General features: G+C 40.5%; 1 protein-coding gene across 1 annotated transcript in view; it reads left to right on the forward strand.

The window, feature by feature from the left end:
* Nucleotides 1-25,000, forward strand: part of LOC123498785 (beta-3 adrenergic receptor-like) — a 137,172-nt gene that overhangs the window by 66,915 nt on the left and 45,257 nt on the right. Inside the window, exon 2 of the mRNA XM_045246210.1 lies at nucleotides 9,443-9,572. Within this exon, the coding sequence (XP_045102145.1) occupies nucleotides 9,443-9,572 (130 nt within the window). The remainder of the gene's footprint in view (nucleotides 1-9,442; nucleotides 9,573-25,000) is intronic.

A 25,000-nucleotide genomic window follows, 5' to 3' on the forward strand; every position in this document is an offset into this window, starting at 1 on the left:
CCGTGCCGTAAGGCGGTGGCGGCAGACACTACAGTAGAGTAGCAATAACAGTACCACACATAACAATAGCGACACTTGAAGCTGCACCATCAACAACAGTAGCAATGATAATGGCAGCAACAGTACCGACACAAGCAACAACGAAGGACAACACTAACAATAACAGTGAGTGGTGCGGAAGTAGCAGGAGCAGCATTGATAACTAACAAAAAAGTAGTCGTTGTAATAAAAGTAGCCACAAATGAAACAACAGAAACAAAACAACACGGACAGCATCAGGAAAAATAGCAGCAGTAGCAACAATTAACAGCATCAACACCAGTAACAGCAGAAGTAGTAATAACGGTGATGGCAGTAATAGGTGCAACCGTGCAACAACCGAATCTACATTGGCAACAACAACAAAAGCAAAACCACACAGAAGCAGCAGCAGCAGCAACAGTAGCAGCGGCAACAACTTCTACAGCAACGACGAAAGCACGGTAGCGCCTTTAGCAGTGGCAGTAACGGCAACATCAGCAACGTGATAGTGCAACAACAGCAGTATCACAAGAAACAGCAAGAGTACAACCAACACCACAGCAAATGGCAGCAAAAACAACAACAGCAGTAGCAGAATAATTCAACAACTCCTTAACATAAAGTCGCCGCCTCCCACCCCGCTGGAGAAAAAGTGTTGGACCTGAAAAGAAAACGAAAGACCAGACGTGACTGTTTTTCTTCTTTCAATTTCTTGTTTACCTTCCGTCGCTGTAGTGAAGCAACAGAAGTCCGCGCCACGCCCTCACATCTCACACTCCCTAGCTTCCTCCGTGCGAGTTCCTACAAGCCATTTACTTTTCACGATTTCATCTCAGATACCGCCTTCTAATTTCCGTCGTGCCGTGGCCTCGCGCCTCCTCTTACTCGGGGGATTTCCCTGATCGATGTGCACCAGCGTGTAAATCTTGTCCAGAGCCTCGCCAGCACGTGGAGGCGACTCTCGGCTTCCTCAGTTTCTTGTTAATCTTAATAGCTTGAGGCGTGAGGTTACGTAATAGTGATAATGGCGTTAATGAGAGGCACGGGCCAACAAAGATGCACTTCATTCAAGGTGAGGAAGGAAAAAAGAAAGCATGTTCCGGCGGAAAACAAAGAAAGTTCCAGGTTCCTCCTCTTGCCTCCTGCCTCGGGGTTTTCAAGCAACACACCATTAGGACTCCCTGTGATGTGAGTCAGGAGGTTTTACCTGATCAATCTGGTTTCTTGAGCCATGCCTTTCTTTACCGACACCACCCACTCTCTCTCTCTCTCTCTCTCTCTCTCTCTCTCTCTCTCTCTCTCTCTCTCTCTCTCTCTCTCTCTCTCTCTCTCTCTCTCTGCATAACACACAGATCACACGTGGAGCACGAAGAAGCGCGAAGGGAGGTAAACAATAGGGATACTTCCTGGCTTACACGTGCGAGAGTTGGTAAATAAACAGGATTGGTTCAAAGTGGGGGATTGTGAAGAGAGATGTACGGCCATAGTATATCGATCTGCGATTACTGTGTTGGTGCGGGCGTGAGGGCGAGGCGGTGAGAGTGAAGAGGGACAGGGAGGGGAAAGAAGAGGGGAGCGAGGAGGAGAGAGGAGATCCGCGCACGGGTATTGATTCCGTTTTCGCAGACTTGGCGGTGCCGTTGTGCTGAAAGACCAGAGGAAGGGTGCTGATCCCGGCCACCCACCGCCCGCCCGTCCGCCAACCCGCCTCGTCCCTCCTCGCCTGCCCGCCTTGCCCGCCCTGCCTGCCTGTCTGTCTTCCACGTGACCGCCCATCCTCTCAGTCCTGCTGCCGCTGCACGCTTCTCTTCTCCTTTCCTCCTTTGACCACCTGCTCCTGTCTACTGTTTATTCGCACATTTACCTGGTGAAGTCCTGTCATCTATTACTGCCTTATTTATACAAAGCTATGAAATTATATATATCTTTTACTCTCTCTCTCTCTCTCTCTCTCTCTCTCTCTCTCTCTCTCTCTATGTACAATTTTTCATTTTTCACTTGTTTTTTATATCTATTTTTAACAATGCTTGTAACGAATAAATGCAAACCAAACGTTATAATTAGCCACACCATTAAGTGAACCGTTACTTCACATCATTACATTGAGACCAAATACGCATGACCTCCTTACTGAGGCGGACACGTGATCGCTATATACATAATATCGAGGTCGGTGTTTCTTCAGGCTCTTTTTCCTAACAATTACACGCCGCGCCTTGTCTGTCACACTTCCTGCTCGAGAAGGTTGGAGAAAGTATAACAGCTTTGTCTGAAACCTGAAAGCAGTGGGCGTTGCATGTCTTGATTTGGATTTCGAAGACAATTGGTTCATTTGGTTCATGGTGGATTATTGCTTTAGGTGAGGTTAAGTTAGGTTAGGTCTTCACGTCACACACAGTTAAAAACAGTTATATTTTATCAAATTTGAGAGAAGTACCCATTGCATGTTGGGATATGAAGACAATTAGTTTATTTGGTTTCTATTAGGTCACCACGGCACGTTAGGTTAGGCCCTTCATGTTACACACAGCTAAAGTTTAGTGATAATCTATATAATTTTAGAGAAGTAGTACCCGTCGCATTATATAATTACCATCTGAAGACAATATATTTGCTTTACATTAAGTGTTTAGGTTAGTTCAACAAGTCACACGCACCTGTAATGCAATCTTGTCATTCTACAAAGCATCATCTGCATCATATACGGAAGGAAAAGGCCTTAATTGCCACACTGCACACAGATTGTTTTAAAGAATCTATTTGTATATACACCGTGGCGGCAGTCCCACACACAGCGACCAAGACAAAGCACCGCACATTCACTATATTTCCTACGACTACAAAAGGATAGGGACGAGTGGGCAGTCCTTTCTCTGTACCTATTGTAAAAGACAATTAAAAAGGGATGGAGTGAGGAAACTGGGAACTTCATTCTTTGTAGTTTTGTTCCTCCTGGCGTGACGTGTCGCTTGGAGTACCCACCTTTAAGCGATCTCACCCTCAGCCCGGCGTGCAGGCAGATCTATAGCGGGAATGTAACTTCACGACCCGGTGCTTGTTAGTCGTGCATGGTAATGAGTGTGCTTTTTAAATTTTTGTGATTATTTTTTTCATTCGCTGTCATTTTCTTTTCTTTTTCCTTTGCTTATTGAGGGTTGCAAGATATATGTCTCTTATTTATTTTCCTTCTTGCTTTCTTATTTTATGTGGAATATTCTAGTGTGTCTATTTCCTTAGTCTTGTGATCAGCTTCTCTGTTTGTGTTGTGGTGGTTGGTGAATGGAACGGACTCAGCAATCAGTAATCAGGTTGTTAGTGCTGAGTCATCAGGGAAATTTAAAAGATTAGACAAATTTATGGATGGGGATGATAGGTAAAAATGGATAGATATATTTCATACTGCCGCTTCTAGGCCTAATGGATTCTTACAGCTTCCCTTATTTTGTTATGTTATGTTCTATTCTTCTTTGCGCATACTGAGAAAAGGGATGTAGGTTTTTTAGGATATCTGTATTATTTTATTGTATTTTCTATGAATAAATACGTCCGGCCAAGAGTATATCATAAAAAATTGCCTCGTGTAATGCCATCTCCAGACATGTAGCTAGAAGAGAAAAGTAAAGGAAATGTAGGCAAGCTCAGATTCGGATATTTCACCTTCATTACTGCTTTTCTGAAACAGCTGAAATCGTAGGAAGAAGGAAAAGACAAGTGGAATTCCTGAATTTACTGACAGAATGGATGAAAGAAAGATAACTGCATTTCTGATACACCATCTAAATATTTTCTGCACATTTTTACTTTCATAATGTAAGTTTTCTTCGTATTTGCTCATAAGAAAGCGGCAGCAGGTGCGACCTTATGAATCACGTCAATAATTTGTAGGAACTATCTTGCTCGATCTATTTATAGGCACATGACATGAGTCACTGCCGAGTCACCGCTACGCACCTGCCTCCTCAGTGCCCTTTAGCAGGTTTCAGAGATTAACCCTTCATGGGGCGTCCGTTTATTCTGGGCACATCCTCCTCTCCCGGAAGGGCAATTTTTTCTTCTTTCCTTTCATGTAAGGGTGTCTCTGGTCCAACCTAGGGAACCAAAAAAAAAAAAAAAAAAAAAAAAAAAAAAAAAAGAAAAGGCAAAAATCGGAAAAAACTCACTGAAGGCGCCAGTCCCTAGAGCATAACAATGGTCAGTAGGAGAGTAATCATCTGCACTCACTTTCTTTGTGTTTCGTCTTCTCTCTCAGACTAAGTCCTCTGATTTGCTCTCAAGGCACTTCTCCACGTAATGTGTAATTTTGGACCAGACTTCCAACTGTCTCCTTAAGGGCCTGGCATCTTTAGTAAGTTTTTTTTTCTTCATCAGTTTTTGTTGTCCTTGGCCAGATCCCCTCTTATATAAAAGTTTCCTTACACAATATGAAAGTTGACAGATTCTCAACAGATCGGAGGACATGAGACTGAGGTAAAATATAGAACTCAGTGGAAGGAAGAGCAGAAGGTTACTCGGCTTCCACGAACAACTTTATCAACCTATATTGATTTGTGTTGAATTCTATCAAGGTTGCCGGCCTGTGAACACCTTATATATTGCATTGTGGAACACCTTTCTTCTCCTTCTCAAGAAAAGTCGAATATTCTATAGGGTCCACTTGATTATCTAACCACACTGGGAACACAACATGAAACGCTTCTAGTCATCATTAGAGAGAGGAAATGGGTTCTGAGAGTGACAAATGAGATGAACAGACTCGGTTAAGTTCTTAGTAAATTCAGGTAGGAGCCATAATAAAGAGGAAGGAAATTTATAGATAGGTATGATAGATTGATGTAAGTATATATTACTTTACACAGGAACTGCCGTGTGTAGACCTACTGGCACCATGCATCACAATTATGTACTGTACTTGTTCAACGTGACCGCTTTACCTTCACACGATAATCATTTGCTTGTTATTAAGAAACATCTCCGTTCAGATGAAAATTCCTTCAGTTCCCCTCTCTCTCTCTCTCTCTCTCTCTCTCTCTCTCTCTCTCTGGCTTCCACAGCATATTCTCTTAAATAACATAACTGAAGTCTTTACCCTTGCATTCCAAAACGCTTCAAGATTTCATCGTCATTATTTTGAAAGAAGACAACAGCCGGCAATTCGGGATGGAGTGACAGAGATGACTGATACCCACTGCCTCGAATTCCCGTCGCACTTATTGATCAACGTATATTCCCTTTGCTGACGCATTGCTAAACTAACACTACACTCATCAAAACACTCTTGAACACCCACGTTAAATTTCACTGTGTCATGTGAAGAAATGTCGACATGAGATGCAGGATCACTTGAGAATACGGTCGTGTGTGTGTGTGTGTGTGTGTGTGTGTGTGTGTGTGTGTAATTCACTGTTTGTTTGATCTGCTGCAGTCTCTGACGGTAAATGCCATTGACGTCATCACCAATTGTGACTGTAAATTTTATTGTTTCCGATCTTCGGACACACACACACACACACACACACACACACACACACACACACACACACACAGACAGACGTGAAATAGATATATATATATATATATATATATATGAAGCCAGCGCTCTAACCAGAGAGAGAGAGAGAGAGAGAGAGAGAGAGAGAGAGAGAGAGAGAGAGAGAGAGAGAGAGAGAGAGAGAGAGAGAGAGAGAGAGAGAGAGAGAGAGAGAGAGAGAGAGAGAGAGAGAGAGAGAGAGAGAGAGAGAGAGAGAGAGAGAGAGAGAGAGAGAGAGAGAGAGAGAGAGAGAGAGAGAGAGAGAGAGAGAGAGAGAGAGAGAGAGAGAGAGAGAGAGAGAGAGAGAGAGAGAGAGAGAGAGAGAGAGAGAGAGAGAGAGAGAGAGAGAGAGAGAGAGAGAGAGAGACTCATAAATCTTGTCTAAGCTGACTGTGGAATGCATACGAAATTAGACCGTTCTTTTGCAGGATGTGTTTTAATTCCAGAATCTTATCTAGCAAAACATTCCCCGAGGCTGCCAAGAAATGCAATACTGACTTTTTTCTGCTTCCGGTTCTATTCCGGAGTCTCCCACGGGGTGAATATTTATAGTGGCTGCTATTTCTATACTTACAGGGCATATGCTTTAACTTTTCGCCTTAGAGAAGCAACATTGATATTTGGTACAGCCTGGAAGTAAATTTGGCTGCAGTGTCAATCTATGGTATCTCTTTTTCCTTAATACATCGATATCTTACTCTATTTTTGAACACATCCTGGTAATAATAAAAGTTTTCAATCTTTTATTTTTAGTTCGTGATATTTTGACACCAATCCCTTCATGTTTCGTTATCTTGAACATATCCTAGTGTAAATTGAATAGAATTTTCTAGGTAGCTTTCTTTCTTTTTTTTATTATTCCAGTGATATTTTGTCAGTAATCCCGCACCCAGAGAAACACGAATAATCATACACATAGCCTTTGAAATACACTTCACGCTAAGGAGTTTCAGAATACGGGCTTACGTCACAAGGTTATTGCTCCTCTGCCCACCACTACCACTACCATCGCCAGCTCCATCGCCACCATAATAATCACGACCTTTCCACCCATTTCTTCCACCTACATGTCGCTCTTCTCCATCCACATTAGTCCTTTCAGTTCCCACCTCTAAGAAACCCGGCATATATATAATCAAGGGGCTTCACTGCGGCCTGAGAGAAGGTGTAATAGCTGGTGGTGGCGTCGGAGTTACCCTCGCCATGCGCCTATATATATACACTGCACCCACAAAGGGGAACAGCGGCCGTGAGTGTTGAATGAAAGCATCGTCACGGCTTAACGAACAACCAGGCGCCAGGGAAGGGCTATCACCTCACACTGTCTGCCTTCACTAAAACATTTATGAAACACTTTGGAAGGCAGTATAACGTAACTTTTTTTTTATGTAAGAGGGCACCAGTCAAGGGCATCAAAAAGAGTGAAAAAAAGATCCATTGAAAGTGCCAGTCACTATAGAGTCCAGTTAAGAAAAAATATCGTAAAATTTCAGAAGTGTGTTGAAATAGTGATGTTAAAAGTAGAAGGACATACAGAGGCAGGAATAGGGAGTTTCAGAGTGTATGAGTAAAAAAACGAGTGAAAACTGAGAATAGTGGTTAACTTCTGGAACGAGGACGGGTTCGGGAGGGGGGGATACATGTAATTAGCTAGATGAGAATAGCAGTTAGCGCAAAAGTAGCAATAAAAGATGCAATATTCCTTTGGTGGAATGTACTGGTTGGGAGTAAAAAGAAACGGACATGTTAAAAGAAAAAAAAAGAAAAAATATATATAAATGAACAGTTAGAGTGATAACAGGTCTGAAATGTGAAAATGACAGACAGGAAGTAGAGATGCTGGTAATTTCATTTGAGTGGCTTGGAATATACGGCCAAGAGGAAGGCTGGGAGATATCACTTGTCTGAAAAAACGTTGATAATGATGAAAAGTAAGAATAGGAGGAGGAGGAGGAGGAGGAGGAGGAGGAGGAGGAGGAGGAGGAGGAGGAGGAGGAGGAGGAGGAGGAGGAGGAGGAGGAGGAGGGATAAAAAATACAAGAACAAGAATAAGAACGAAAACAAGAAAGGAAGGGCAAGAGAACAGAGGTAATGATGATTATAATGAAAATAACGCCTAAGAGTATGATAAATCCTAGTATTGTTACATAACTACTCGTATTAGATCCATCAAAGTACCATTCGTTTCCTAGGAAGTTAAGATCAAAGAGAGGATGAATGTGCCAAGCATATTCCTTCCCTGGACGCCACACAGCAAAGGAGTCGCGGAGTGTTAAGTCAGAGGATTACATTTGATAATCACTTGGTACCACAATTGCCTTATTTTTGGCACTTAGATTATAAAGTACAATTTTAGTTCGCATATCACAGGAAGGGTGTACATCTGTTAATTACATCCCCTATTGACTACAAAGGACAATGACTAAAGGTACAAGAGCAAGGATAAGGATAAAGAGTATTCCTTACGAAAAGTGATTGTAGTTTTTAAAGATTTAGGTTAATTGAGAGAGGATTTGATAGAGGCCTTTCAGTGATATGATGGATATACTAAGACTGACATAAGCATATTACCAGGATGACACATGAAATAATTGGTTACAATTTGATAGAATTGATGAAAAAAGATAGATAAGAACAGTTTCTTAAAGAGTGGTAGATAAATGGGAAAAAAAACACAATAAACTGATTGTTTGAGTCCACTTATCAGGGAGCTTTTAAAAGATTTGGCAAATTTATAGATGAGAACGATATATATATAAGTGGAAATGGGTAGACAGATCTCATGTAGGGAGTGCAATGTGTAGACCTCACAGATTCTTGCAGCTTCCTTATTTTATTACGTTCTTATAACACAAAATTTCATCTGAACAGAAAGGGCAACTTGATGTGCTTGTAATCTAATCTTCCTCTTAGCGTGTCATGTACACTTTACTGTATGGATGAACTCTGTCAACACTGTGATAGTAATGTTATCTTAATGCTCCACTTGCTACTCGTCCCTCTCGTGTCTCTTATCTCCTGACAGCGTTATCTAGTACATGCCGGACTGAGCACGCTGCCGCCACACAACTCGCGGAGAGAAGAGAGTAAGAGTGCACAAAAACTGGTCATCTTGCCAACGACAAAACAACGTACACTTCTATATAGATTTTACAAGTTATCTCCATCCAACAAGATCCCTCCTATGAAAATTGCACGCGAAGAAATAAAAAAAAAAAAATAAATAAAAAATTCTGCTTTTAACAAACATACTACGAGTAACTGAATCTATTATGTAGGGATGGCTTTTCTTTTATGTGGGACGAATTTTGTTATTTGAATTTTAGTGAGAGAAAATGACGTTGATATACTACTACTGACATACTCTTAGATGTGGATTCACTCTACTTGGGTTGTGTCCTTTCCTTCTCGTACCGTCTGATTGAATTTCTACACATTTGACATATTCTTTATCATCTTTTCCACTTCCCTCCCCCCGCATGGTTCAGTTTGACATATATTTTTTCCCCTATGTCACTGTCAGAAGTCAAGTAACATACCACACTCACTCCCCTTGTGTTTTGTGCTTTCTCTCAATATTAAGTACTCTGACCTGATAATCCACCGTTGTCTGTCTTTGGTAGGAAACTCTTTAGGTGAGAGGAAGTGAGGGTGAGAGGAAACACGAGACGCAGTGGATGTTGTGTGGAAATTTAACACCTGACTACGACTGTTCCTTTGTTTTTCCACTGTCTGTGTGTTCACAACCACCAAAGACAGACGAAAGTTCTCCACTACAGTTCCTCATTCAGCACTTTTGTCCCCAGAAGCACCCAGTCTGTCAGCCACGAGTGTTATGCGTCTCTATCATGTCTGCCACACACTAATGCTACGCCTGTCTTTCTCTCGTTCCAGATGTTAGCGTACTGGTGACGGCGGCGCTCCTGGCGGTGTTGGTGGTTGTGTTTATTTTCGGAACTGTCGCCAACTCCTTAGTCTTCCTGGTGTTCTACCGCAGACCTTCCCTCAGGTCTCTCTCCAACAGGTAGGCCGGTATTCGTGTTGCCTCCTCTCTCTCTCCTTCCCTCACAGATACAAGATAATTCACCCTTAACTATTATCGTATCAAATGTCATGTTATTGACTTCAGCAGCTTTGACGTGAAAAACATTCTTTTTAGACCACAGGTTCTAAGGAGCGTCTTTTCTTAATTTGGTAGATACAAATGACGTGTCTTAAGACTCATTTTTCCCTGTCGCTCTGCTCCGTACAGCCACCCTTGTGCGGGTGATGTGCCTCGGTGCACTGGTGACAGAGGACGCCACACAGGTTAAGGTCTAGATCCTCTGTGCACGGCACACGCCTTTATGCCGCCATGGTCTTATGTCACAAGTGTGTTTTCACCTCTTACCTTCCATCACGACCCTGACACTGCTGACACTCCCCTCCCACGCCGCCCCCACAACTTAAATACGTCTGTCACCACGGACACCCAATTCACATTTTGTGACTTCCATGCTTTTTTTTTTCTAACAGCTAAAGGCCAAATTTTACTTTTCCCAAAGGAATATCTACGAGACAAAATTTCTGAACGACAATACAAAGCTCAGCGGCAAAACACTGAAGGTGTCCTCGCTCCGGCCCTCGCCATCACCGCGGCATTCGCCTCCACATCCTTATAACCTCACGTGGAATTGACGGAAATTCTTCTCAACTTTTTCCACCTTTCTTCTGAGTGATGTGAGCCTTTTTTCTCAGTCGCCTTGATGGCCATTGGTCATCCTGCTGGTATTTTTCTTTTTTATCTTCCCTTTCCATTGCATTATCGTTCTGTTCTATTATAGGATTTTTTCTTTCCAAAATTGTGATTTTTGTTTTCAGAATTATACCAGTTTTGTAAAATTTCCTTCCTTCAAACACTTGACCAACTTCCTGAGTTGAACGGCGGGGGCGTGGAGCATGAGCAACATGTGACGACGTGGGAGGAACAAGAGAGCGTGGGAGGCGTGCGGTGCGCAGGGCGTGTAGGGAGTGGCGGGAAGAAGCGCTACACTAATGATGCCAATCCAAGACTCGGGGTTAGCCTGTGTGTGTGTGTGTGTGTGTGTGTGTGTGTGTGTGTGTGTGTGTGTGTGTGTGTGTGTGTGTGTGTGTGTGTGTGAGAGAGAGAGAGAGAGAGAGAGAGAGAGAGAGAGAGAGAGAGAGAGAGAGAGAGAGAGAGAGAGAGAGAGAGAGAGAGAATATGAATGAATGAATCAATATTATGGCTTGAGGGTAAGAGCACACTTGTTAAGCATCATTCACTGCAGGCTGTAATGTCACGGACGGTGCATAAATGTAATTGTGGAGAAAGCTGAGATATGTGAGCAGAAATAAACGCAGCAAACTTGTAATTGTATCTCTGACAAGGACGTATTACAGTAATGACTACGTTCTTGAGTGGCCTTTGTGGTGTTTACATCATCATACAAAATAAAATGAAATAATGATGAAAAATATAACTTGTACATACTTAGAACAAGAAACTCGGGATACGCAGCGACAATGAAACCTTGAAACGTTTGTCAGTTCTAGAAAGGAAAAGAGAAAGTTGGTGCCGAAGGAAAAAAACATTCAGAAAAGAACAAAAATATAAAGCTGCTTTCCAATAAAACTAAAAATTCAGACTTTACGTGTTGATAAAAAAAGCAAACCAATTAATTTTCACGAGAGCAATTAAGAAAGAACAATCAAGAGAAACGCTCATAGAAAAATATACACGTATCTTTTTTTATCTTAACAGGAAAAGGAATATACATGTTAGAAAAGTAAAGCTGAATTGGCAGTTAAATGAACTTTTAACACACGCACACAAGACACAGAAGGAAATGAAAATGAGTTTCAAAGATTAAAAAAAGGAAAATAAAACAATTAAAAAGTTATTCAATAAAAACTGATACAAAACACTGAACGAAGGAAGAAATAGCGCCGGTAACAAGCGAGCTAAGGAGAAATGAACCCTTTGATTAATCTTTTCAATGAATCGTAACCTCATTCTTTTCGCTACTTCAGTTCATCGCTCCTAACCACACTTGACTCATATCATTCCTGACCCGCCTTCAGGAGTTTAAATTTCAGGTTATTTTCAAAAGACAACACGATTTCAGACTAAGCTCAAATTCGGTGAAGTTTAGGATACAATAGATCAACATGGAGAAAGTCACAATTATGAATGATCAAAGAGTCTGTATTTCTTTAATCAATACCTGGATATTTTTTAATGTAGCAATAATGCACTCGGCCAGACATCACGTGACTCTATACTGAATTGATTAACTTATGTTTCTGTTTTGAGAGCTACGTGTGTTATAGTGGTGACACGCACACTGCACATACACACGCACACAACCAAGCCCCGTGCTTCACCACAAAAACACGCACGCACACGCGCACACGCACACGCACACGCACACACGAACACACACACACACACACACACACACACACACACACACACACACACACACACACACACACACACGGGCGTCTCGAAGTGAACCAGGGTATTGAAAGTCGTGTTACGCTTTTGCTATCTAATATACAGATAGATATCTCTTTACCTCTGAGTCGTGGTGGTATTTCTTGCCTGCGTTCATTTCAAGTATGCCACACACAATTACAGAAGGTTTTGTCAATGTACCGATGCCTGTTACTTTAATTCATAACACAATTAGCAATTTCTCCCATTCATTCTGTTCCATTTCCAGTCCCTCATTCCTTCATTTATTAATTCCTAGCTCCTCTCATTCTTTCGTAGGTTGGTATGTTACTTTCCTTCATTCCTTTCTTCTTTATTCTCTGCCTTTCCTCCATAGTTTCCTTTTTTTTTCTCTCTCTTAACTGACCCACTACTAAACCAAATCGGATGTCTTTAAACTTGTAACTTTAATTCAGCCCCCGCACACCATTTTCAATTTTATTCCATGTAGTACTATTGGCTGTGACGAGTGAAAAATCTTGAAAAATCTAGGTTAAAGTTGAAAAATTTAGATTTAAGAGAGAGAGATGAAAAGAAACTGGTTTTCAAATAGAGTGGTTGATGAATGGAACGGACTCAGTAATCAGGTTGTTAGTGTCAATAGGGAGCTTTCAAACATGATTAGAGAGATACATGGATGGAAACAGGTAGTCATGTTCATACAGGGACTGCCACGTTAAGACTCGATGGCCACTTGCAGTTTCCCTCATTTTATTATGTTTTTATTACAGATTTTGTCATTGTATCGATGCATGTTACTCCAAGTCAGCCCCCGCACACCATTCTGAGTGATCTCGACAGCGTTTTGTTCTGTGAAGTGCTATTGGCTATTGTCGGTAACTGTGGTGACGGCAGCTTTCTTTATTCAGGTGACCCGGTTTAGGCAGCGCGCCATCCTCACAGCGTGCCAGATGTTCGTGTCACTCACTGCCTGTCTAACCACGCTGAGTCACTTCATGAATAACGCAGTGTGTGTACCAGAAGGAATCGGGTTGTTAAGGTGACATATTTGTTCTTACTTATCGTGATGATGACCTGCCGCTAATGCCCATCACTCCAGTACATATGTATGGTGTCTTTCTCTAGCTGTCTAGCACGTTAAATGCATGAATTCTTAGGGGTTAATTCATTTTGTATCAAGAAGTAACATAAATCGTTCAGTGGTCGTTGGGAAAGCTTTAAATGGTGGCACTATCATGCCACTATCCTCTAAAGCCACAAGAGCTTACGAATCTAAACCAATTAATACTCTAGACTCGATTAACCTCTTCAAGACCGGGACGCATCTTTACTTTCAGTTTTGGGTATCATTAGACGATTTTATATACATTAGGAAGGGTCTATGGAGGGCAGAAGATTAAAGGCCACAGTCTTCACTATTTTAATCCCCCACAAGAGTTTCTGAAGATGTATCAAATCACTAAACAGTAAGCAGAATGAATATGAAAACGCGTCATAAGCACTGAAGGGGTTAAAAAGAATATATATGAAAATAAAACAATAAATCAAAATCGAATAGAGTAACCACAGTGAATCAAATTTGCATCGAACATGACGGATACGAGGAAGGAGTAATACATTTGGAGAACCTGCGCAGTGTATTACTCTTTATTTTTTCAGCACATCATTTATTTTCCAGAGCGTTACACGTAACGAGCATTTTCGTTTTTCTTCTTTTCCCTGATTTTCTTTTTTTTTTTTACCATTGACCAGACTCATTGGCGCGTTAGGAAAAAAATAAGTAAAAGACAGTGTTTTAAGGTCGACCTTACTGATAGATAAAAGGAAATGCAAAACGCGTATGTGTGTGTGTGTGTGTGTGTGTGTGTGTGTGTGTGTGTGTGTGTGTGTGTGTGTGTGTGTGTGTGTGTGTGTGTGTGTGTGTGTGTGTGTGTGTGTGTGTGTGTGTGTGTGTGTGTGTGTGTGTGTGTGTGTGTGTGTTACCTATATACAAAATTTATCTTGCCTCTAGATTCGTTTTCACTAAGTCACGCCATTAATTCAAAGATGCTTTTTTTTGGAGGGGAGGGGGCGGGTTTCTGCATAAAAAAAATAAAAAAAAAAAAATCACGTACGCCATACAAACTACTCCATACACCATTACTTCAGCTTCGGTGGATACATTACCTAAGTATCTGTATTCCTCCCTCATTTATATTCATGATCTCTTGTTCTGTCGCCATCTCTCACCAGAAGAACCATTCCGACTGACTCGATTCTGGTTTCCTTGTATCTTTCAGCTCTGGAATTAGGTCCTTTGTTTCTGTCACTGGAGCTAAATCTCTCTCTCTCTCTCTCTCTCTCTCTCTCTCTCTCTCTCTCTCTCTCTCTCTCTCTCTCTCTCTCTCTCTCTCTCTCTCTCTCTCTCTCTCTCTCTCTCTCTCTCTCTCTCTCTCTCTCTCTCTCTCTCTCTCTCTCTCTCTTTCTCTCTCTCGCTGTCATATAATACGCGCGCGCGCACACACACACACACACACACACACACACACACACACACACACACACACACACACACACACACACACACACACACACGTTTCCATCACTCTCGACAAATTTCCGAAAAGTGTTTATCTATTGGAGATATACTACTGTACATTCATAACATACTGAAAAATCTGACGATCAACTAGAAAATCTGATAATTTGGCGAACAAAGAAAAAAATATGTTTTGTTTATTCATTTATCTATTTATTTTTCTCTTTGCACTAATATCACCTTCTTGTTTCCTGGTTGTAGTCAGTTTCCTGGAAGTATTCTTTTTATTACCTAGTGATTTCCATTACCTGAACATCACTTCCTTTCTGTTATGCATTGTATTCTCGGCCCTCGTTATGTCATGGGGAAGTATCAGGATGAATCCAATGGCCAGTTTTGCTAAGGCCCCGTGTTGTAGCCATTGTAAAGGTCACTAGTTTAATTTCCCCTTCCAGTATGAATGTTTGGTCTCCACTTACTCTAATATTCTCCCCTCGCTTACTTCATGTGAAAGCAATCAACGTGAATCTAATGGGCAGTTTTGCTTATTATGTGGTGTAGTCATTGTATAAAGGCCTCTAGTTTATCTTAAGTTTGTTTTTCAGTTGTTCTAATATTCTCTCCTCGCTTGCGTTACGTGAAAGCATTTACGTGTATCTAAAGGCCAGTTTTGTTTCAGGTTTCGTGGTGTAGTTTTCTTAAAAGTCTCGTGTTGAATTTTCCTTTCCTAAATGGTTGGGCTTCACTTGTAATATTCTCGCCTTGCGCTTTATCCTTGTCATCTTTCGCTTGAGATATTTTTCCGTCGTAACAACATCGTTCAAGCTTCAAATGAACTTTATTCTCCATCACTTAATTTCTCACTTCCGTAGCCAAACACTCGACGCTATTACTAATAAAATCCCCCACCCATGTTCACGTATCTGTGATCAACTTTTGACGCCTCGTCAATTTGATATGTCAATTCTTTATAATCTTCAGCTTTTTTTGTGTAACGTGGGCACACATACACCGCTACTTATGAGCTTTTCTACATGCACATTTTCATTAACAGATGCTTTGTGCCTTTACGTCTCTACATAATTGCTCATTCTAATAATCCCAAAATATCTGCACATCTTTCTTCATGAATTAAAAACACAAAAAACATAGTAAAATAGAGCGGCTACAAGGACCGGGTGGCATGTGAGAATAGTGTGGTCGCCTGTGATGACGCTCGGCTGTACCTGAAACTGGCATCAGGATATTCTCGGAAATACTCTTATAGTGATTCCCATACAAAGTTAATGCTGCATCACAACACGATCTTAACCCAACCTTAACTCTCATAGTGATTCCCATGCACATGAAGTTACTATTGCACTTCAACCAGATCTAAACTGAACTTATCCTAACATACCCTGAATCACTTCAGTGTCCTGAAGAGTGACTGGCACACTTACTCTTCCAGACTTTGGACACAAGCGGCTGGGTGACCTACTGTACACAAGGCAGCTCCTGAACATTAGCGTCTTGCCATCTGCCACTCCTTCCTTCACTTATACAACCTCCGCGTACTATGGAAATAGCCTTCGTCTACGAATTTTGAAGCTCTCTATTTCTGCGCAAAATATAACGTTTTCTTTTTCTTTTTTCGAGATCCATTCAATGATATTAGCACTGAAATAATGATGATGAGTTTAGCTTATAAAAACCTAACAACGTGAGATCTTGCGATGGAAGCAATAATGTCACTTCAGTATCACCGTAGCCTTCTCTTGAAACTATATACATTAGCCTTTTCATTTTGGGATTTATTTACCTTTTTTTCTTCTCTTTTTTTTTTCTAATCGTGATCCACTCAGTGAGATGAGCACTGAGATTAAAGAACTGAATTTATTTAAAGTTAACCTAACCTGAGATCTAGACAGTATGAAAGTGATCATGTCACTTCAACATATACGGTAACCCCCTCTTGAAACACCCTAATCTCCGTCTATTTACCACATTTGTTTTAGGTTTGTTCCACCGCTTCACCGCCTCATTAGCCTCTCTGAGCAGCCACACCATGCCACCAGTCATCGCCATTCTCACATTTATCATTTACACAATCTCCTTTCAAAGCTTCCTGATTCTTCCTAAGTCTGTTTCACTCGCCCACTGCCTCATTAGCCTCCAAAAACCCAGGAGTAAGTCGTTTATTTCTGTCTACACACCTAAAATCTTGTTCTTGAAATTTCTCCTCCCTCCATTCCTCCCTCCTTTCACTCTCGATTTTTGCCACATTCCTTTGCTGTGCCTTGCGACTTTTCTACGTCCACCTGTTCCAATTTCGTCAAAAAGATAAACGTATTTTCTTCCTTCGCATTCTGCTGTGTAACTACTATTTTTCGTTTCTTTTCTATACTGCGACTATTATTTTTTCTCGTTCACTTCAGCAAGGCACTATTCCCTTCACTCAGGTCTTGTTTGTTTGGAATTGGTTTATGATTTTCTTGTGATTATTCAACTGTACACGTAACGATATCATCAATTACGAGAATATTTTTAAAAGACAACTAAAATTCAACGTGTGTGTGTGTGTGTGTGTGTGTGTGTGTGTGTGTGTGTGTGTGTTTGCAAGGTATGACTGACACCGTATGATTACTCCAGCGACTGTATTTTAAGACGAAATGTTGGTATACACGAAATCGCACACCACACTGGAATGCTGCTATTGTTCCCAGTGCCACGCAAAAATCGTCACGTGAGACTGTTCACACACACACACACACACACACACACACACACACACACACACACACACACACACACACATAAAAAAAAAACATAACAAAGAAATGTAACACAAGAACCAACCCTTTATTGACCACTGCACTGAAAAAAACTAAAAAAAATGTGGACTTTAAGCGTTCCGACGAGAGAGAGAGAGAGAGAGAGAGAGAGAGAGAGAGAGAGAGAGAGAGAGAGAGAGACTATACTGCGGTTCACTCAACAGTTTCTTTTCACAGTGGCTAGTAACACACATGGATCCTTATCTGCCATCCTTACTGAGACTCGTGATATTCAGTAAGATTAGTCACTTGAATTACCTACTTACTTAACACAAATTTATCCCCAAATATTAGTTTTCCTAGTGAACGAAGCATGGTGGAACTTAATATTATCGGAAAAAAAATGCGGTTGTCCCTAATAGACGAGACTTAAGGACATAAAAAAAAAAAGACTACAGTTTATTTCGCAGATGACGTATGGAGACTTAATTAAGGACAACATCGCAAAAAAAAAAAAAAAAGCTTCACGGAAAGAAAATTACTATGTAGCTACTTGCTGGAATCCCTTAATTAGTGAAAAATGCCCTTAATAAACACACTTCGTTCATAGATTATTTATTGACACGGAAATGGAGATGAAAGCGAGATTCCGTGCCGTACGTGACTATTTTCAGTTCCTTTCATTTACCCTCACCCGATCCGTGAATAGAGCACGCCAAACACAGAACAACAAACACAACCAGCAGAACGCCACTCACACACCTTGCACCATAGCGTGTGTGTGTGTCTGTGTGAGTGTTCCTGGCGGCTATGTATTAAGGTCGGGGTTCCCATGGCAGTATTGAGGCGTGAATGCATGAGAGCGTGGCTGGTGTAGGCGGGCAGTCAGTCAATGGACAACTCATACAACAAGACAGTCAATACATCAGTTATTCTGTTTGTCTGTCTGGTGTGTGAAAATATTTTGGACCTTAAAGACTAAATATTGATAGAAAGATCAATACTTGCACTTAAGATACCTACCTCATGGTTAGACTCTTAAGACGTTTGTGGTTAGGTTATGGTTTTCTTTACTTTTATCTTACAACGCGTGATTTTCTTTATGTAGCAAACCTCTCCATGTGACACACCCACCTCATGAAAGAGTTACGCATACACGCTTTCTGATTGTCTGTTATGAAGTGCAAAATTTGAGATGAAGCAGGAGACACCGAAGTCGAAATGTATGAAGTAAGTTGAAATGTATGAGGCTTTTCTTTTTGGTCTTTGACTGAAGTGTGGAATGAGATAAGGAGCGTCTGAGGAATCTGGTCCGTTGTGAAGTGTGAATATTGTGTTATTTGTAAAGTGTAACGATTTCATTATTATTATTATCATTATTATTATTATTATCAGTATTACTATTATCATCATTATTACTATTATTATCATTATTGTTATTACTATTATTATTACTATTATTACAATTATTATTATTATTGTTATTATTATCATTGTAGAGCGATCGTTGCAATGTGAAACGAGAAACTGGACCGTATACTCTCAAACCTATTCTAGTTTGTAACATGCCCAGATTAAACGTTTTGTGATTTTCAAGAATAAGAATAGTGATGGTTTGAAAAGTATGTAGTGAATGGGAAAACACATCCATGAGAGTCCTCGCTACTAATCATTCTGTGGCCTTGGAGGTCCGAGGAGGCTTTACTGGTGTGTGGCTGGCAGAGTCTGGTCTGAGTGAGAGGGTAGGCTGCTTCCTACAAGACAAAGCTGACTACCTGTGTGTGTGTGTGTGTGTGTGTGTGTGTGTGTGTGTGTGTGTGTGTGTGTGTGTGTGTGTGTGTGTGTGTGTGTGTGTGTTTCCTTTTACCGTATGTAAAAGGGAAAAGAGGACTGCGCTTCGGTCAAATTTCTCTAAAGTCAATGTTTTATGAACAAAAGAAACTATGAATGTTCCCTAAATAGGAAAAAAATGCAATCTTTCATTAACAGTTCATGCATCATTGAGATTGTGAGCATATGAATTCCAGCCTGACAAAACAATACAAATTAGGCTACGATTCACTCATAATTACCAAGTAGTACCTAGCACAAACGACGCCTACCTTGCAGCTACCGTAAGAAAAAGGACATTTTATGATCTTATTTATTCATCATTTATATTATGATCTCGTCAATGTTTTGCTTACACATCTCTGTAATACTTTTGGGGTTACTAGTACGTTTCACAGCGCGTTGGGGATTGCATCGATTCATCATACTCCAAGAAAGATGAAAGGCAACAGTAATCTAAAATTCCACGCCAGTTGCAAAAATATAATACTAAAAACAACAAATTAATCGGTAACTTTGTGTAAGGTGTTTTTATTCCATATCAATCGTAATTCTATTTATTCTTGTTGTTGCTTCTAAGTGTTACAGGATGAAACCATAACCCAACAATGGGAGACCACTGCACTGCTCTTCTTGCACTTTTTTTTTTTATTCGCAATCTTTCATTCTATACGCACACATACAGTACGTACACATTCTTTAATCGAAATGAGAGAGAGAGAGAGAGAGAGAGAGAGAGAGAGAGAGAGAGAGAGAGAGAGAGAGAGTTTCGCTAAGGTTAGGAAACGCATATTAATTTTTCATCGTCATTACTTAGTAGCAATTCCTGCCGAGTACACCACACCTCAGTCTCTAAAAAATCAGAAATAGACATCAAGTTGAACAAACAGACAGGTTAAAACACATACCCAGAGATCCAGCGGCACACACCTCAGGAGAGCGTCGTATATCCTCTTCCCATCACTCACCATTCTACACTGCTTCCACTGTTGCCAGTCACTGAGAGCTTTACCCTACAGACAAATTATCCATAAATACACATGTCTTCAGTCCCCTACGTCTCAGAATAGAAATGTTTGTATAATCCATAGGAATTTTTATTCTGTCCTTTGGAATTTTGGCTGAAATACCGTCCGTACTCGTAGGGTGTTCGCCCTGCAGTTGGAAACAGTGACTGCTTCTGCTTCATCTCTAGTGTCTCAGACTGTCGGACAGCTCGTGATTCTTGTTCTTAAAGGTTTTGCTTAACTTTATTTGTTTCAACAGATTCGAGCAGCAAGTGTCCTGGATGACAGGGGTGTTTTCGATAATCCTTCAAACTTATATTTACCTATTTTCATTCCGTATAATGTTTTCATGGTTCGGGAACCGTTTGCTGAATTTTTGCTCCGTGTAATGAGTGAACAGCAACTCTTAACGCTTCAGCTGTATCAAAACACTACAATTTAGGGACTTGCATTCACAAACACCTTCTTACGTACCTACTTTTTTTTTTCTTTTCATTTCATTTAACGCCTGTAGGCACACTTGAAGACTGACAAGCTCGAGTGAATTATTATTATTTTTTTTTTTTACCGGTTTTTATGGTTGGGATCATGTGTTCATGGCTTTATTGACAACTTAATAAGGATTTATCCATGATAGTCCGACAATTTAACTTTGTGGTCTTTCCTTTGAGAGACCAAGACGTTTATAAATTTGAGGTTAGATTTCTCTGTTCTAAGCTTTGCCATGACGAATTTCTCTCTCTCTCTCTCTCTCTCTCTCTCTCTCTCTCTCTCTCTCTCTCTCTCTCCCCTAATGACGTTAGTGACAGTTGTGATTCGTTCAAAGCAAGTACCTCAAAGGATTCAAATCTAGTTGCTTAAAAATTCCTGCATTATATCTGCTTGATCTAGCTCTCGGTCTGAGACAACTGTTTGTGGAAGACGTTTTCGCGTTATATATATATATATATATATATATATATATATATATATATATATATATATATATATATATATATATATATATATATATATATATATATATGTGTGTGTGTGTGTGTGTGTGTGTGTGTGTGTGTGTAATTCACTTCGGTCGTCTGCTGGCCACCCAGCCAGTCTTCCCCATTACGGAGCGAGCTCAGAGCTCATAGACCGATCTTCGGGTAGGACTGAGACCACAGCACACTCCACACACCGGGAAAGCGAGGCCACAACCCCTTGAGTTATTTCCCGTACCTACTTGCTGCTAGGTGGAACAGGGACTACACATTAAGAGGCTTGCCCATTTGCCTCGCCGCGCCCGGGACTCGACCCCGGACTCTCTCGGTTGTGAGCCGAGCGTGCTAACCACTACACTACGCGGTGTGTGTGTGTGTGTGTGTGTGTGTGTGTGTGTGTGTGTGTGTGTTGCGGGGGGGTTGCCCTCTTTCCCAATGCGGATAACAGACAAGTCAAGAATTTTTCTCATTACATATGTTATTTTGCAGATGTTTATCCTAGAAAATATTCCATGTTATGTTAACTTTCATGCCTTTTGTATTCAATAGATTGCACTTTTCTGAATTACTCCAAAGCCAGAGTGTTTATTAACCCGAGCACAGGGTAATGAAAGGCTTCAGCGTGCCCCTTGGCATATATTGCTCTATATCTGGTTCATGTATTATAATTCCACGACTCGTCAAAATGCTATATGAATACAAGAGCTCAGTGCGCGCAATGAGCTTTGTAAGGCGGGAACGCAACCTCTCGGTATTGATGTAAATATGAGTGCAATAAGGTGTCACCGGGCCGTCCGTTTGTAAGTACGGTGTAAAAACAATACACTGGAATTCTTTACTCGTTATATACTCCAAAGTTTGTATATACTCTGGTGTTTGTCTTAGATAGGGATGTGATTCGTTCCGCACTGAGCCTCTCACCGCTAATTTTACTCCAAATAACGTCTTTTAAACTTTTGTAATATAATCTTTTAACTCAATAGCCTTGATCGACTTTCTTTACAGCAGATGTGTAGCCAAGAACTATTTTGCTCTTTTCTTCCACTACAGTCTAATAGTTCTACAGTAAAACGAGAAAAAAATAATTTCTCACATTTTAACAAGTTAAGTCGCTAGACGGGGAAAGGTTATATGTTGTTATGTCAGATGAGCCATTAGGGAAACTAGATTAAATTCACATCTCTTTATTCCCTATTAGACACTAGAGAAACGGCAAAAGTACAGAGAAGTCCCTAGAAACCAAGAATGAAGCCTTATTTACCTTCACTCCCTCCATACCACCTGAGAAGATATTCCATTAAGGCGTGATCTAGTATTCCTGTCCCCCGTGGAATGTTCTCTCTCTCTCTCTCTCTCTCTCTCTCTCTCTCTCTCTCTCTCTCTCTCTCTCTCGCTCGCTCTCTCTACCTCGAAAATACCTCTCAGTAACCGATTTCAAACGTGTTAGTGAAGCTACATGAATAAACAGTTCCAGATGTGTTTCACTGTTTCGCCAGCCAAGAGAAGGGGATAACGCAGCCTTCAGTAATCCTCTATGAATAAGTAACGGCAGGTAGCGGCTCTTCAGCGTATTCCCGGTGGTCATTCATAATTTACCGGAGCAACTTTTCAAGGGAGTTTGGTTGGAGATTACCAGAGTATATATATGTAGACTTACATATAGTACATATACATTCACATACGCATACGCCTGAAGGAGGCCGAACAGGGGTAGTAAAGATGAAAAGAAATTACGTTAAGTTGTCTGCCTACCTAAAAATAAATAAATAATAAAAAAGAAATTATACGGTTTTCAAAACAGGTTATTTTTGTCCCGGAAGTGTTTCGATAGTCTTTGTAAACAGTTCCAGTCCTAGGAAGGGAATTAACAGAAACAGGAAGAGAATTTCAGAGTTAACTAATGAAAGGGATGAAAAAGCATTAGTGAGATGGACACCAAAAGGGTGAGACTAAGTGGAAAGTCTTGTGCAGGGAGGTGGTGGTGTTGGCAGCGTAGATAGGAATGACTGTAGAAAAAGCAAGATATGAAACATTGCGTCTGAGTCTATATGCCTTATGTTTTGTTAGGTTTGGTTAGATTAGGCTTATAGTCAGATATATTATATAGTTGATGAAAATTAAAATAGAGATCACAACTCATCATCTTTAAAGGAAGTAAATCCTGCACCACGTCTTGCTTCAAAGGCACCATTGAACGTGAGAAGTCCACATACCTTGTTATGTTTTGTTAGGTGAAGTAAGATCAGGTTTATAGACAGGTAGAGTAGTACATATTAAAAAAGAAAAATCTATTATTTTCAGTCACCTCTAAAAGAAGTGAAGCTCCAACCACAGTATGTTTTAAAAACGCCTTTGAAACTAATAATGAAACACTGTAAAGGATTCCTAACGGTGTGAAGGAAAGCAACACTAGTACAATGAAGACTGAGGTGTTTGGATACCTCCCGGCACTGACACCTAGAGAACATAACAGAGCGATAGGGACAAGAGACTCAAGACTACAGCTATTTGGGCTGAGAGTTGGCTGGTGTAGTGTCTCCTCGATCGGGGCGAAGACAAACGAGAAGGTATTTCCAATGATGGGAACACAGCAGTTAATTAAAACTATCAGACAGCGACTGATGTTTTTTCGGGAACGGCAGAAAGTGTGATGAGAAGACTGGAGCGCTGTTGTTTATTTAGAAGTGTTGAAGAAAAAGGTGAAGGACGAGAAAAGCTATACATACTGTAGGGAAGTAGCGTGAGTGTGTTTGTTAGTATGGCTTTTATTGAGAGAGAGAGAGAGAGAGAGAGAGAGAGAGAGAGAGAGAGAGAGAGAGAGAGAGAGAGAGAGAGAGAGAGAGAGAGAGAGAGAGAGAGAGAGAGAGAGAGAGAGAGAGAGAGAGAAATGACAATACATGTTCACCACCGTTTAACTGCAGTAAATGGAGCGCGAAAATTGTATTTGCTTACTTAAGTGCTCTACAAATTTTACCGAAGAATTCACGACGCCTTATGAAAAAATTAAGTAAATTAAATGAAGTAAGATAGAGAGTCCACAGGCGAAAAGTTTGCGAAAGCCAGCATAAAGATAAAAAGAAATTCTGAATTCTGAATATGAATGTTTGAAATGAAAAAGAAGGAAAAAAAAAAAAGTCGGTAGGCGAGAGTTCACTGGAAAGTCGAATCAGTATGATAATTTCCGCAGCCTGCTCAGACTTTTCGGATGTTCTAAATACTTTATACCGGGAGCGATGCCGCGATTGCTTTTCCCACTATCCGAACTCTGAAAAAGGAACGCACTGCTTGAATTTACTGAAGCGGAGGAGCACAGTGTAGCTACATGCAATTATCAGGGGGCCGGCGCAGCTGTATTACTGTTTCCTGACTCAACAAAGCACTCCAAATTTTTGCCCAAATACCTCACAATTGATGCAGGCTACGTAACAAACCCTCACGATAAAAAAGATGATAACTAATAATGAATGAATATACAAAAATGACCGAAAATAATTATTTGTTTACGGTTCTTATCTTAGATTACTAGTAACAATTAGTAAGATGTTTGCTTTATTTCGACCATTCTTGTAAGGGCCAACAGGTCTGCTTCCAATTATTCTTCCTTTGTGCTCTTTTATGTTGGTCTACGTTAATTAAGAAGAAAGCACTTAGTACTCAACAACATATTACAAAAATGTTGTTTTAGTATGTACTTTTCGTTACGTGAAAGGAAGACCAACTAAGTAATACTGAAAGCGTACTCGAAAAGAAACTGTTTAAAATCTTAACTTAGTGCCATTCCTTGAAAATTAGCCTAGGAAGTTATAAAAATACTAGATAATTTAGTTTAGTTAAGTTGATACTCGGGTTTCACTTGCAAGTAAGTTAAGAAAAAAATCAATCATTTTAGTCCCTGGAAAAGAATGCAGAG

The sequence above is a fragment of the Portunus trituberculatus genome, chromosome 48 (assembly GCF_017591435.1).
Source record: "Portunus trituberculatus isolate SZX2019 chromosome 48, ASM1759143v1, whole genome shotgun sequence".
Taxonomy (NCBI): domain Eukaryota; kingdom Metazoa; phylum Arthropoda; class Malacostraca; order Decapoda; family Portunidae; genus Portunus; species Portunus trituberculatus.